General features: G+C 32.7%; 1 protein-coding gene across 1 annotated transcript in view; it reads left to right on the top strand.

Annotated features, from left to right (window-relative positions):
- LOC126890086 (atrial natriuretic peptide receptor 1) overlaps positions 1-17,220 on the top strand; it is a 263,191-nt gene that overhangs the window by 194,155 nt on the left and 51,816 nt on the right. The window contains exon 11 of the mRNA XM_050658933.1: positions 10,494-10,652. Within this exon, the coding sequence (XP_050514890.1) occupies positions 10,494-10,652 (159 nt within the window). The remainder of the gene's footprint in view (positions 1-10,493; positions 10,653-17,220) is intronic.

Below are 17,220 nucleotides of genomic sequence, written 5' to 3'. Positions count from 1 at the left end.
ATCTGTTCAGTCGTTCTCGAGTTATAAATGGTGTAACTAACACAACCTCGACTTTCTTTTATATATATAGATGTAAAATATTTAAATGGCTATTAAAAAATAACGGTCTGAGATAAAAAATTGAAAATTTAGGATTGTATGTATCTTTTGCTTCTACATCTCATAAAAATAGTAAAAAACGGTTTTTCCAAAAATTAAAAAAATATATCAGGGGGGGCAACACCCCTTATGACGTACGGGTATGAAACTCCATATTATCCTATTCCCAGACCGCTAGAATATACATGTAAAATTTCATAAAAATCTGTTCAGTCGTTCTCGAGTTATAAATGGTGTAACTAACACAACCTCGACTTTCTTTTATATATATAGATGTAAAATATTTAAATGGCTATTAAAAAATAACGGTCTGAGATAAAAAATTGAAAATTTAGGATTGTATGTATCTTTTGCTTCTACATCTCATAAAAATAGTAAAAAACGGTTTTTCCAAAAATTAAAAAAATATATCAGGGGGGGCAACACCCCTTATGACGTACGGGTATGAAACTCCATATTATCCTATTCCCAGACCGCTAGAATATACATGTAAAATTTCATAAAAATCTGTTCAGTCGTTCTCGAGTTATAAATGGTGTAACTAACACAACCTCGACTTTCTTTTATATATATAGATGTAAAATATTTAAATGGCTATTAAAAAATAACGGTCTGAGATAAAAAATTGAAAATTTAGGATTGTATGTATCTTTTGCTTCTACATCTCATAAAAATAGTAAAAAACGGTTTTTCCAAAAATTAAAAAAATATATTAGGGGGGGCAACACCCCTTATGACGTACGGGTATGAAACTCCATATTATCCTATTCCCAGACCGCTAGAATATACATGTAAAATTTCATAAAAATCTGTTCAGTCGTTCTCGAGTTATAAATGGTGTAACTAACACAACCTCGACTTTCTTTTATATATATAGATGTAAAATATTTAAATGGCTATTAAAAAATAACGGTCTGAGATAAAAAATTGAAAATTTAGGATTGTATGTATCTTTTGCTTCTACATCTCATGAAAATAGTAAAAAACGGTTTTTCCAAAAATTAAAAAAATATATCAAGGGGGGCAACACCCCTTATGACGTACGGGTATGAAACTCCATATTATCCTATTCCCAGACCGCTAGAATATACATGTAAAATTTCATAAAAATCTGTTCAGTCGTTCTCGAGTTATAAATGGTGTAACTAACACAACCTCGACTTTCTTTTATATATATAGATGTAAAATATTTAAATGGCTATTAAAAAATAACGGTCTGAGATAAAAAATTGAAAATTTAGGATTGTATGTATCTTTTGCTTCTACATCTCATAAAAATAGTAAAAAACGGTTTTTCCAAAAATTAAAAAAATATATCAGGGGGGCAACACCCCTTATGACGTACGGGTATGAAACTCCATATTATCCTATTCCCAGACCGCTAGAATATACATGTAAAATTTCATAAAAATCTGTTCAGTCGTTCTCGAGTTATAAATGGTGTAACTAACACAACCTCGACTTTCTTTTATATATATAGATGTAAAATATTTAAATGGCTATTAAAAAATAACGGTCTGAGATAAAAAATTGAAAATTTAGGATTGTATGTATCTTTTGCTTCTACATCTCATAAAAATAGTAAAAAACGGTTTTTCCAAAAATTAAAAAAATATATCAGGGGGGGCAACACCCCTTATGACGTACGGGTATGAAACTCCATATTATCCTATTCCCAGACCGCTAGAATATACATGTAAAATTTCATAAAAATCTGTTCAGTCGTTCTCGAGTTATAAATGGTGTAACTAACACAACCTCGACTTTCTTTTATATATATAGATGTAAAATATTTAAATGGCTATTAAAAAATAACGGTCTGTGATAAAAAATTGAAAATTTAGGATTGTATGTATCTTTTGCTTCTACATCTCATAAAAATAGTAAAAAACGGTTTTTCCAAAAATTAAAAAAATATATCAGGGGGGGCAACACCCCTTATGACGTACGGGTATGAAACTCCATATTATCCTATTCCCAGACCGCTAGAATATACATGTAAAATTTCATAAAAATCTGTTCAGTCGTTCTCGAGTTATAAATGGTGTAACTAACACAACCTCGACTTTCTTTTATATATATAGATGTAAAATATTTAAATGGCTATTAAAAAATAACGGTCTGAGATAAAAAATTGAAAATTTAGGATTGTATGTATCTTTTGCTTCTACATCTCATAAAAATAGTAAAAAACGGTTTTTCCAAAAATTAAAAAAATATATCAGGGGGGGCAACACCCCTTATGACGTACGGGTATGAAACTCCATATTATCCTATTCCCAGACCGCTAGAATATACATGTAAAATTTCATAAAAATCTGTTCAGTCGTTCTCGAGTTATAAATGGTGTAACTAACACAACCTCGACTTTCTTTTATATATATAGATGACATCACTAATTTAAAAATCGATGGAAACATCTTTCTTTTTGCTGATGATACCAGTATCACTTAGAGCAACTCAAATATTGCAACTCTTCATGCTACTATAACTTCTGATCTACTTACAATAAAAACCTGGTCTGACTCAAATTTACTCTCGTTTAACGTAGATAAAACAGTAGCATTGTCTTATAAAGGAGCTCTTCAACCCTTACCTCTTAATAGCAGCCAGATCAGTACCGTTGATTCTGTAAAATTTCTTGGCATTTTTTTTAGACAGCAACCTTAAATGGTCCCTCCATATCGATTTGTTACGGAAGAAACTCTCTTCAGCCTGCTATGCTATAAGATCTGTTTCGAATGAACTAAATTTAGCATCTTCCAAAATAACATATTTTTCTTTGTTCGAGTCACATCTTCGTTATGGTCTTCCTTTTTGGGGTTCTGGTAGAGCTGCCCAATTCGATGTTATTTTCAAATTACAAAAAAGAGCTATAAGATATCTGTTTGGCCTCAGAAGAACAACACACTGCAGAAGTTACTTCAAAGATCACGGAATTTTAACCCTTCCATCTTTGTATATTTTAGAAACTGTTTGCTTAATTCGTAAACATCTACATGTCTTTCCACCAAGACCTAATCATCACTACTCCACGAGAAATTCTACGTTTGACGTCTATTTGCCGACCCCGTCCTCGGAGGTAGTAAAGAAATCGATATTATATTCCGCAAAAAAAATGTACAACCATCTCCCCCTACAACTAAAATCTGCACCATCTTTTCCCAAATTCCGTAAACTGACAAAAGCCTACCTGTCTGAAAGACCATATTATTCAGTAGAAGATTATTTTAGTCAATAACTAAGAAATTACAGTACCCTTTGCACAAGTAGTATTTTTATTATTTTTTTATCTATATTTGGGTGTCATATTCAGCAGCTTAACTTTTTAACTTTTAAACCTTTTTTATTAATTATTAGGTAGACTATGGATTTGCAATTTATTTAAATTTTTGCAATTGATTATTTCTGTTTTAACTTCGATTTATTTATTTATTTTATTTAACTTTTTGACGATTTATGTAATTTTAGTAAATTGGATTGTTACTGTTTTGTTTTTTTTTACTATTTATAAGCTTTGTCGATAAAATTGTAAAATTTTTCATGGCAATAAAGCATATTTCTATTCTATTCTATTCTATCCACGCCTGGACAAAATCTGGTCTGTGCTATTTGGTGCCAGTTTCTTCCCACTTTTGCTTTGATGTCGTCTAGATATCATTTTTGGGGTCTTCTTGTACAACGACTGTGCTTGCGTGAAGTGAATTACACTATCATATTAGGTGACTTTAATGCAAATCTAGGTCAAAAAATGGATGAAATGGAAACAAAAATCGGAGACTATGGATTTGGTTTAAGAAATGAACGAGGTCGTAATCTAGCGGAATATTTAGAAGAACAAAATTCGTATGCCATAAACTCTTTTTTTAAGAAGAAGGCAAACAAGAAATGGACGTGGGCAGCACCGGATGGTAGAACAAAAAATGAGATATACTACCTCCTATCAAATAAAAAACATATCTTCGAAGACATCACAGCGTTGAACTCTTTCACCACGGGAAGTGACCATCGACCCTTAAGAGCACGAATATGCATTGACCAGAAAAGAGAAAGAAATAGATGATTTAAGAAACAACCAATATTAGACCAACAAAAATTAAAAGAAAGTGGCGAAGCGTTCAGGAAAATCATTAAGGAAAACCTAGTATTAAATGATACAATAAACATTAATGCGATTAACACTACATTAAAGATTAACCTTATACAAGCAGGAATACAGGTTGCTAAGAAAACAAAACAAAGAGACAACAAAATAAGCAGATAAAAGAGAAAACTTATGGAAAAAACAACAATAACTTCTAGCAACAAACAGTAGATAAAGCACAGAACATAAAGAATTAAACAAAACCATTAAAAGGAAGGTAAGGGAAGACATCAGAGAATATAATGAAACAGAAGTAGAGAAAGTAATAGAAAGGTATCGCGAGTAAAATGTCTAAACCCATCACTAGGAAAAAACGTCATATCACTTAAAAACAAAAATGGAGAGGAGCAAAGCGACTCAAGGAAAATAACAAATATAGTAGAATCCTTATATAGCGAATTATATGAGAAAAAACAGAAGCCTGATAATAACTCAAAAGAAAATCTAAAAAGAAGAATTAAAAATGTCAACTCTGAAATTCTACCCGATAGACGTCCATGAAATCGAAACCGCCCTATCTCAAATGAAAAATAACAAAGCTGCCGGTCTAGATGATATCCTTGCTGAAATGCTTAAGGAAGCTAACCAAGCTATTATAGAGGAGCCAAAACTCCTATTTAATCTATGTCTACACAAGGTAGAAATACCTGCCGACTGGAATGAGAGTATTACAATACTGCTATTCAAAAAAAGGAGACAAAAAAAACTTAAAAAACTACAGACCTATCTCACTACTCCCACAAATGTACAAACTCTTTATTAGAATTATAACCAATAGACTAACAAATAAAATGAACAGTTATCAGCCAGTTGAACAATCAAGCTTCAGAAAGGGTTTAGTACCATAGATCATCTCCTCACTATGAAAATATTGATAGAGAAGGCAAACGAATACAACCTAGATTTATGTTTAGCCTTTGTGGACTATGAAAAAGCGTTCGATAGTGTCGAGATATGGGCGATAGAAAAAGCTCTAAAAGCTCTAAATAACAGCAGAATAGACTCAAGGTACAGGCAACTCTTACATAACATTTATAAAACAGCAACTATGACAATCGAATTGGAAAATAAAACAAACAAAACTAATCCCATAGAAATACGTAGAGGCGTAAGACAAGGACATGTAATATCTCCAAAACTCTTCAACTTAGCCCTGGAAGATGTCTATAAAGAACTGGAATAGGAAGACATGGGTATCAACATAAACGGGAAGAGCCTCAATCACCTCAGATATTGCGATGATGTTGTCCTTATTACAACCACCAAGAAGAACTAGCCACAATGCTGACTAACACACGCATCGGAGAAGATAGGATTAAAAATGAACATGAGTAACACCAAAATCATGACAAATACAAACGACAAAATAAATGTAAATAAATAATGTCAATGCTGAGGTTGTTGACGAATATACAGGGTGTCTCGAAAAGATTGTCCATAAATTATACTACATATTCTGGGGTTAAAAATAGGTTGATTGAACCTCACTTACCTATATACAATTGTGCACACAAAAAAAGTTACAGCCCTTTAAAGTTACAAACTGAAAATCGTTTTTTTTCATATATCGAAAATTCATAGAGATTTTTTATTGAAAATGGACATGTGGCATTCTTATAGTAGCAATATCTGAAAAAAAAAATTAAAGTTAAGTTTGTGCACCCCATAACAATTTTATGGGGATTTTGTTCCCTTAAACACCCCAAACTTTTGTGTACGTTCCAATTACATTATTATTGTTGCACTATTAGGTAAACACATTATTTTCAAAACTTTTTTGCGTCTTAGTACTTTTTCGATAAGCCAGTGTTTATCGAGATATTTTGAATATTTGTCGAATCCACCACATATTTGTATATGGTTAAGTACGATTATAGAGACCTGTTAATAATCTGAAAATTTATTTATAATTTACATTTTTAGGTATATTTTGAAAAAGAAGCCACATCTCGATAAAAGGTGACTTATCAAAAAAATACTAAGAGGCAAAAGTTTTAAAAATACTGTGTTTAACTAATGGTACCAAAATAATAGTTTAATTGGAAAGTACACAAACATTTGGGGGGTTTAACGGAACAAAACCCCCATACAATTTTTATGTAAATATATTAAAAAATAAGCGGCATCTCGATAAAAATTGGCTTATCAAAAAAATATTAAGAGGCAAAAAAGTTTTAAAAATGTTGTGCTTAACTATTGGTACCATAATAATGAATTAACTGGAACGTACACAAAAGTTTGGGGGGTTTAAGGTAACAAAACCCCATAAAATTTTTATAGGGCGGACAAATTTTACTATAATTTTGTTTTAAGATGTTCCTTCCATAAGAATGATACATGTCCATTTTCAATAAAAAATCTCTAATAGTTTTCGATATATTAAAAAAAATCGATCTTCATTTTGTAACTTCAAAGGGCTGTAACTTTTTTCATGAGCACATTTGTACTGAGGTCAGTTACGTTTAATCGAATTGTTTTTGACCCCAGAATGTGTGATATAATTTAAGACCAATCTTTTCGGGACACCCTGTATATAGGTACCTGGGTCAAATAATCAAAGCTAATAAAGAGAACCAAACAAAAGAAGTACAGAGAAGAATCCGATTGGCGTGGGCAGTATTTGGAAAGTTAAAGTGGATACTAAAGAGCACAAAGATACAACAGTACCTAAAATCCCGTGTATTTGACCAGTGCATCCTTCCTGTTCTGACATATGGCTCAGAAACATGGGCATTAACAAAGGCCAACATAAACAAAATAAATTGAAATAACTCAGAGAAAAATGGAAAGATCCATGTTGGGAAAAAAACTACAAGACAGAAAATCAAACAAATGGATAAGAGAGAAAACAAAAGTAAAAAATGTTACTGAACATATAACAGGGTTAAAATGGAGTTTTGCGGGCCACAATGCGAGACAGGATGATAAAAGATGGAATGCTGAAATACAAAACTGGAGACCGTGGACAGGAAGAAGGGGAAGACCTCAGATGAGTTGGAAGGACGATATTGTAAAAGCTGCAGGAACTTCAGCTTTATAGACAGCTTTATATTAAACTTTGTCCATAAAATTTGTATAATTTTCAGTGACAATAAAGCATAGTTTTATTCTATTCTAACTAACTGAAAAAGCGCAGCCAAGGACAGACGGAAATGGAAAGATTTGGGGAAGGCCTATGACCGAAGTTGGATAGAAATGGGCTAATAGAAGAAGGAGAAGAAGAAGAATAGTATACATAATATGTTTAATATACACACTATACATAATATACATATTAGGTTCTCTCAGAGAAACTCCTAACATTGTCAGCTTGCTGTTTCCATTTGTTGCGGTTCTGTACCAGTTAGAGTTAGGGGATTCATGTAGGATTTTCCCATCTCCAGAGTCTTCATTTGGTTTGCCTATCGTGATGGAGATCTTCCTCGTGGTATTCCGTATTCTACCTTTCCTTCTACTATCAATAGTTTTTAGGACTATGTTCTTCTCGCTGTGCGACTGAAGGAATTTAAGTATGCTTGGTTTATTAGCTTGGATTTTATATGAAGCTTTTCCAGAATTCAGTTTAGCTTGACTTTAGCTTTGTTCGGTGTGTTTGAATTTACTCTTGCTATTCGCACACTGTGTTTTGTCCAGGACAAACGTAAAATTCTTCTGTAGACCCACATTTCAAATATTGCTTCTATCGATTTTTTGAGAGTCGATGTTTTAGCTGCGTATGTAACAAAGCGAAAAATAAGGACACAGACCAACTTGAGCGTGGTTTCCTTGACTAGTATTCCTTGATATTGTTCGATCTTTCTATATCTTAATTCACTTAACTATTGCAGTTCTGGCTATAGCTAAACTATGCTTGATTTATGAGGAGTAATCGTCATTGTTGGTTATCAGTTAGTCCAAGTATGCAAATCTGTCTACTAGCTCGAATTTTACCCCTTTTTATGTGCGGTAGATTTTTCGGTTTCCTGTCTACATCATTATTTTTGTTTATCAATTTTTGTCGTTTCTCTTGATATGACCTCATATTCCGTATTGCTGGTCTTAGTTTTTCGTTTTCAATTTCGTTTCTCTTTTTCATAGAACTCTCATAGACATCTGATATCTTTCCTAGTTTTTATTCTCTTATGACACCTCTTACTGTTCTACAGTTTACTGCCTGTTTGCAGTCTAAATTTAGGCCAGGAACGGAAGCTTTTCACTTCGCAATTTTTACAGAATGGATCGCTTTGCTTGAAAATTTGAGAATAAGTAGTGAATAGTCCTAGGATCAAAATCTATATAATGCCGAAAGGCGCTTTTACCATGGGGGTGGTTGCCACCCCATCTCTAGGGTGGAAACTTTTTATTATATTTTGACCGCAAAAGTTGATAAAAACATTCATTCTAAGCAAAACATGTTCTATACATTTTTTTGATAGAATTAATAGTTTTCGATTTATTCGCTATCGAAAGTGTTAGTTTTGTATAGAAAAAATCAATATTTTTCGATATACTCATTAACGATTCACTCAATTCTTGCCGTAGAAAAATTTTTTTCAAACAAAGTTCTTGGAGATTAAATAACCTACAATTTTATATTGAAAAATTGTTTCGTCTCTCTGATGCAAATCTTTCTATTCTGAAGAAAATGACATTTTTTACCAAACTACAAAAATTCGTTGTTCGCTTTTACCTCCAGTTTTTTAAAAACTAATCATTATAAGCCAGTCAAACTTCTAGAATCTATTAATAATACATAAATAAATAAGAATGAATAAGGCCAATGATTAAAAACACCGCTAACTTACATTACTATCGTTCCAATTGGATTTCTCTTTTTTTCAAAAAAATATATTCATTTTTTATCTTAGAAAGTTTGTTAAAAATGAATTTTGTAGGTTTTTACTAAATCTATAAGCGGATTAATATTAAATCTTTTTAAAATCCTCAGTCGCAAAAAGAGGTGACTTTAAAAGGGTTGGTAGAGGTGGTTTTTGCATGTTATTACAAGTTTTAATTGTCAATAGCTGACTCAATTTTAGTCGTAAAAAACATTTTTGGCAAACCATGTTCTTGGGAATTAAATAGGCTATAATTTCTTATATAACCATTTTTTCGTATCTCTGATGCTAATCTTGCTATTTTGAGGAAAAGTTAATTTTTTTCCAAACTACAAAAATTCGTTATTCACTTTTAACTCTATTTTTTTAAACTAATCATTATAAGCTGGTCAAACTTCTAGAGCCTATTAATAATACATAAATAAAAAAGACCAAATAAGGTTAATGACTAATTTTAATTAGGGTGGTGATTAGGGGATTGCCTGCGATCACTTTTTCGCTGAAAAAAAAATGGGACTGACATTCTTTTCATTATAAGTCACTTAATTTTGGAGCTAGAGGCTTTTTTTTATTTCTGGAGATAGATATTTTTAAGTACTTTAAATTAGTTTGAACAAGTTGTCCTCGAAAAATGCATAGTTTTTCCGTGTCTTGACTTTGAAACTACAATATTTAGCATTTCACGAAGATGAGCCAACATATAATAAAGTATAGCTCGATTACTATTGATCTTAAAGAAGATTTAAAAAAACGGTTTTTTTATATTTTCAACAGGTACATTTTTTTAAGTGGTTTTGCTAAACATAAAATCTTATTAAAAATATTGATATTTTCGATATAAAACTAACACTTTCGATAACGAATAAATCTAAAACTATCAATTTTATAAAAAAAATGTATAGAATGTTTTTTGCTTAAAACGAACGTTTTTACCAACTTTTGTGATTAAAATATAATAAAAAATTTCCATCCCCATGGTAAAAGCGCCTTTCGGCATGATATAGATTTTGATCCTTGGACTATCCACTACTTATTCTCAAATTTTCAAGCAAATCGATACATTCTTTAAAAATTTCGAGGTTTTGTCCTATTTTAAGCTTCATTATTTGAACTAGTTAATAAGATGGTAATACAGTCGGTTCGCTAAACTCAGACATAACTGGCTAGTGATTTTAGTAAGTAATTTTGCCAATTTGGCAAAAAAATAATTACTACATAAATAGTTAATAATTACTAAATAGTTAGTCCAAAATTGGCCAAAAACAAAAAATTACCTACTAAAATCACTAGCCAGTTGTGTCTGAGTTTAGCGAACAGACTATAACAACAAATTTTCAAAATTAAATTTCATTTATAAATTCACAGACCTCTAATATTAATATTTTTATAATGTTGAAAATAATTGTTTATACAATAAAATTTTTTATATACAGGCCTATCGTCTTTCAAGCTGCAGGTCATCCCTATCATCAAATTCCTCCAAACAGCAGTTTACTTCAATAGGAATGTTTAGGGGAAATAAAGTAGCAATAAAGAAAATTGTCAAAAAGAAAGTCGATGTAAATAAAAAGCTGCTGTTAGAAATCAAACAGGTAAAACCCCAATCAATACCTTAGTTCTCTTCAACAAATTATCAAGCAGTTTCACATGACAAGCGCTTAACTCGCGTTGAACACGCGCTAAATTTTGGTTTACATGATGCGCGTTTGTCAGGCGTAGAATGTTCGTTGTCGCGGCCGCCATGGATCGGTTTAAGTTCTACGTTTGTCGAAAATGAAAGTAAAAACAGTTTCAGTTTTAGAAAAAGAAAATATAAAAAGTCCTAGATGCAAAATAGGGAATTTGCACATTTTTTTTTACATAATAATGTTCAGTTTTGTATAAAAATGAGATTTCCAAAATTTCACGCTTCAAAAACTCATAATAACTTAGAAGTAAAAATTTAAAGTCTTCTGTATTTTAAAATAGTTCAAACGACCCGTGACGTCACATAGTTTAACTATATGGTTCGGTTTATGGTTACATTTCTTCTTCTTCTTCTTTAGTTTATTGGCCTCCACCTACTTGGGTATTTGGCCAGCTCTACGTCGCGGAATAAAGGAAAAATAGTTATATTCTAATGACATTTATCGTATGTCATTGTAATATGTAATATTTACCAGTTTGTTGAGATTGGAGTTTGATATAGTTATTGAAGGAAAGGAAAGAAGGTTTACTATGGAAAATAGAAACATTTTTTAAAAGTACAAATTTTCTATGAATAGTTTAAACAATCAAAAACATTTGTAACGTCACATAGCTGTATTTTCTACTGACGTTTATAATTCCTTATTTAAAATTGTATACAATTTTGTTTACTTTGTTGGTTCAGAATATAAACATATAACCGAATGACGCCACGACGCGTATTGGGCTGGCTGGTATAATTTTGAATTTTTAATCGTCTTTAGGAGCCAAACGAAATATAAACAAAACTTTTTATCTTTGATACATGTTTTAAATTATGTTCTGTTGTAATTTATAACATTTTTTTCGAATTTAAAATTTTATGCAAGTTCCATATTCATTATTGAAATAATAATAAATAAGAATTTAAATCTGAAAAATTTTCGTGGAACCGTTCAGACTTTTTTATTTAAAATTAATGTGCTCGGCTACTAATGCCACTTGCACAAGAACGATTACAAAAATATTACAACAAATAATATGTTACACAATGCAAAAAGATATGGTACAATGAAAATTATATTTTATAATACAACTGAATGTCTTTTAAAAATTTTTATGACGCAGTTTATTTGATCCTTATTATTTAGTATATCTCGTATATTGTCTTTGAGGTGAAAAAACAGTATTCTGGCAGTATTTTGGAGGCATTCGGTGAGAATATGATTGACTGTCAGTCGTGATTGACAGCTTTCACAATTAGGTCGGTTGCTGGATGATACAGGTACCATGTGTTAATTTTGTATGCCCGATACGGAGTCGTTTTGCCACGACAAGATCTCGTCTAGACAAACTTGTAGGTCGAGGACTATCGATTAACGGTTGCATTTGATGTAAAGCTGAGTAGTTGGTGTCCCAGTGTTGTTGCCATCGGGTTCTTGTTCTTCTTTTAATGCGAGCTTCTAAATTCTTGCTAATTTGGATGTTATCGGCGGGAACAGATGATGTTGAGGCAATCTTGGCATTGTGGTCTGCAGCTCATTACCTTTTATCCCAATATGAGATGGTAGCCAGATCAGAGTAACTGTTATATTTTGGGAAAGGATACTTTGGTAATGGTCATGGATCTTTTGGACGATAGACTGGATTGAGGCTAGAGAGTTTGTGCATATAGCAACTTGCTTATTTGATGGTGAAATATTTTTGATAGCTTGAAGTGTGCTGAATAATTCCCCAGTATGAACCTTACAAAAGGAGGGGATAAGGGATGCCGTGATAAGATTATGTGACGTTGTAACAGAACAGCCTACCCCTGTATCATTTTTTGAAGCTTCAGTGTACAGAACTAAATCGTATTTCTTTGTAAGAATTATTTTTTTAAAACTGTTCCTAATCAGTTCCCTCGGAGTTGTAAATTTATCATATCTTGAGAGTGATGTGTTAATATGAGGAATGACTATAGACTAATGAAGATAAGGGGTTGGGAGAAGTGGAATTATTTGTGATAGAGAAATGTCATCAAGTAAGTGCGCCAAAATTAGTGGGACGGGTTTTAAAGAAGGTAATTTAGAGTGGTCATGCAGTTTATTTGCGAATGATACAAAAACAGGATATACTGGGTTAAAGGGATTAGAAGAAATAGATACTGCGTAGGAGAGCAATAGCTGCTCCCGTCTAATCCAAAGAGGGGTTAATTTGCTTCACAATATAGGTTCTCTACGGGGCTGGATCGAAAAGCTGCACCCGATTTTTTATCTGCACCCCATTGATAGTGTGAAAGAGTTTTGATAATATTTAGTCTTTTGTGAGCTTCACCTTTTATTTCTAATATAAATATGTTGCTTCCAGGTAAGTCTTGTGTCAAACGTTAAACCGAGTATTTTACATTATCTGACAACGGGAAGGTAAGCTTTGTCAATCGTAATACTAGGAGATGGTGATGGTGGTCGTCTACTAAATTTTATAATTTTTGATTTTGTATATGATAATGATAAGCCTATGGAGCTTGTAATGAGAGTATCTACTGCGGATTGAATGAGCTTGGAAAATGTGGAGATAGATCGTCCGTGGCAGTAAATTATCTATGCAGATCGTCTGCATACAGGACATGCCTAATGGAAGAAAATATATCAGAGCATAAATCACTTATTGCTAGATTAAAAAGAGTTGGGCTTAATACTGATCCTTGTGGTACTCCATCGGTTTGAGTGTGAACTGATGAAAAAATACCATTGACAGGACAGATACTCTAAACGATCGAAATGATAAAAATTTTTGTACGGAATTGAATATGTTACTCTTAATATTATAAAGGGTTAGTTTGTTCAGTATAGAGTGCCTGCTAATAGTATCAAAGGCGCTTTCGATATCAAATATAGAAGCGACGACTTCCTGACTTTTGTTGAAAGCATCAGAAATATGACTTTGGAGAAGTATTAGATTGTCTTTAGTTGAGCGATTTCGTCGGAATCCTGACTGTTCTTTGGGAATCATGTTATATTTGTTGAAGAAGCATATAAGTCATTTGTTAATCATTTTTTCTAAGATTTTGCACATGGTAAAAGTTAGTGATATTGGCCTCTAAGGACTGGGTGACAAGCGAGCTATGTTAGGTTTTTTAATGGGTATTTTAATTGAGGTTCGCCACTGATTGGGAAATTTGTTGGATGACCAGATTAAATTAAACATTTCAAGAAGTTTAAGAAGGCCTAAGCTTGATAGTTTTTTTTTATAAAGATATAGGGAATATCGTCGGGGCCAGAAGCAGTGTTTTTAAAACTTTTAATGACCGAGGTAAGTTCTGCGTAACAGAATGGCGAATTCAGATAAGTAATATCTTTAGCTGTTTCGGAAGAACATGGAGGAAGGGTGTTGACCAATGGCTCAAGTATAGAAGAATTTATTTTGCTTTTAAATTTTGTATCGAAGTGTTTTGCCAGGGTTTCGCCAATTTCTTGATTATCACTGATAGTAATATTATTTGAGAAAAGACTAGAGATTTTAGTGTTTGTATTGATTCCTTGAATTTGGCGTATTTTTTTTAATCGAAAATTTCGTGTATTTATAGATAGTGTCGCATGTACGGAGGTTGTGCGCCACTAGCGAGAACTGCCGTTCTCTGGGATACGATGAATTATATCTAAATACACACACCCAAACTTATATGGAATCACCATGTATTTCAAAGCAATATTTAATTCTTTTAAAAAAATTTGTTATTGTTGCGAAGAATAAGGGTTTTTATTGACCATAAAGAAATCTATAAGAAAATCAGATAGTACAGCTTGGTACGGTATAGGTTATTTGCTTGAGTTGCAAATTGAACGAAAATAAATAAACTAACTTTTGCGTCCAAAAACGAAAATATGCCTCATGATGGGGTTATAGAACTTACAATGGGGAACGATTATTGGTCTTGTGGAGCAAGTAATGTTCTCAAAGGGAGATAGCTGTAGAGCTAGGCGTAATACAGGGCGTTCTGTCCAAAACCTATGCTAGGTAACAGGAACTAAGAAGCTCAAAAATTAAGTAAGGAAAAGTTGCCAAAAAGTAATAACGGCTTGCCACGATCGTATAATTGTCCCATCAGCTGGAAGACACCTACCCATTTCTCACCTTTAGCTCCAAAGGCAGCTTTTGGAAGCTACATAAGTAACTGTTTCAATTGAAACGATAAGAAGAAGAGTTCGTGTCAAGAAATATACAGCAGGAGACAGTTATGGGTTCTCGAGATATCCAGGCAGCATAAGATTGATCGCCTAAATTTTTGTCTTCACCACCAAAACTGGACCATTGGGAATTGACAAAATGTGCTATTTTCAGAAAAGTCAGGATTTGCGTAAAATCAGATGACCCACGAAATCGTGTACTTAGAGGTCGAGGAAGACAAGCAAGAACGAAAACTGTCAGATCTGTTCACAAATATACAAGGGGAAGTGTAATGTTCTGGAGAGGAATTGTGATCCGTAAAAAAACTCCAATAATTTTCATCCAATAAACTTTAACTGCTCACAGGTATTTTGATAACCTGTAGTTAGACTCTGGAGACGTGCAACAGGAGAAAATTTAATTTTTATGCATGATAATGGACCTCCACATACCATTAGAGTGACTAGAGACATCATTAAAGCAGAAGGTATCCCTTGTTTGGAGTGGCCTGGTTCCTCACCCGAGCTTAACCCTATAAAGTATTTGTGGGATATGCGTAAAAGAAAAATTAGAGCTCGCCGAGATAATCCACAAAACACCGCACGCCTAGTACAAGCTGCTCTTGAAGAATGAAGCAACCTTCCACAAAAAAAATGTTGATAACATGATTAGCAGCGTGTCCACGCTAACAAGCTTGCATAAGGACTAGAGGTGATAACACTGACTACTAAAAAAAAAAAAAATAAAAACAATTTAAACATTATTCGTTTTACATTGAAGTTTTTTATGCTATTGACTTTAAAGCAAGTAGTTTCAATTTGTTTGTTAAATACTTTATTGTTTTATTTAATTTTTATGTATTTGTTATTAAAATGCTTTAAAATAAATATTGTTTGACTTCGTGTGTTTGTTTTTTAAATTGGTGCGAAATAATAAAAAATATCATATGATTCCATATAAGTTTGGTTGTGTACCTAAAAACTCTACTAAAGATATTTCTAAAAATCATCCACAACCGAGTTTATCAAAAGTTGGAGTCAGATATTAGTAATACACAGATGGGGTTCACAAAAGGAATAGGTACTCGAGAAGCTCTCTTCGGTTTGAATGTTCTTACACAAAGATGCCTAGACGTTAGTCAAGAATTACATGCATGTTTTATCGATTTTGGAAAAGCGTTTGACAAAGTACCAAAAGACATAGATAATAAAGATCTGCGAATAATTCTCAACTTATATTGGAACCAGAAAGCTAACATCAAGATAGAAAATGAGATATCAAAAGCAATAGAAATACGTAGAGGAGTAAGACAGGGATGCATTTTGTCACCACTGCTATTTAATGTATATAGTGAAAGCATCTATCAGGAAGCCCTTTTGCAAGCAAATGAAGGAATCGTAATCAATGGAGAGGTTCTAAATAATATTCGATACGCAGACGACACTGTACTAGTTGCAAGAACAGTAGAAGAATTACAACGATTACTTACACACCTAGCTCCAAAACGGATAATGGACTTTCTTAGAAGCCTAGACCTTTTGGACTAAAATATAGATGTAGGGTAAACACAAAAGATCTTATAGGTCGCAGTGTAGTAAGGTCAACTGGGCCAATCGACCCCTTTTGCAATCTACAATCTACAAACATAAATATTGCTTGCAACAATTATGGCATAAACATTAATATAAAAAAACCAAGTATACGGTCTTCAGTAAAATCATGCCACAACCTAAAATATTAGTATAAACGGCATTCAAATTGAAAAAGTATCAAGTTACAAATACTTGGGAACTTTAATAAATGAAACTGGAGACCAAAACAATGAAAAAAAAAAGACGTATCGAAATTGCCAGGGCCACCTTCATAAAGATGAGAAAATTCTTCTGCAATAGAGATATAAGCAAGCATCCCTCTACGATTAAGAATGCTAAGAGGCTACGTATTTAACACGTTATTATACGGTGTAGAGGCCTGGACTCTCAAACAAAACAACATAAAAAATATTGAAAGTTTCGAGATGTGGTGCTACCGTCGAATGCTGAAGATAAGTTGGGTTGAAAGAATCACAAATCTTGACGTAATACGAAGGATAGGAAGAGACCCAGAAATTTTGTTAACGATAAAACGAAGAAAACTCGAGTATTTGGGTCACCTGATGAGAGGTCATAAATACGCATTACTTCAAAATATAATGCAAGGAAAAATAGAAGGAAAACGGAATCCAGGCCGTAGAAGAATGTCATGGCTGCGGAATTTGAGAGAGTGGTTTAGCTGCACCACTAATGAACTTTTTAGGTCAGCTGTAAACAAAGTCAGGGTAGCCTTGATGATTTCCAATCTCCGATA

This window comes from Diabrotica virgifera, chromosome 8 (genome assembly GCF_917563875.1).
Source record: "Diabrotica virgifera virgifera chromosome 8, PGI_DIABVI_V3a".
Classification (NCBI taxonomy): domain Eukaryota; kingdom Metazoa; phylum Arthropoda; class Insecta; order Coleoptera; family Chrysomelidae; genus Diabrotica; species Diabrotica virgifera.
The sequence above is the reverse complement of the archived record's forward strand: the minus strand, read 5'-3'. Positions and strand labels throughout refer to the sequence as shown.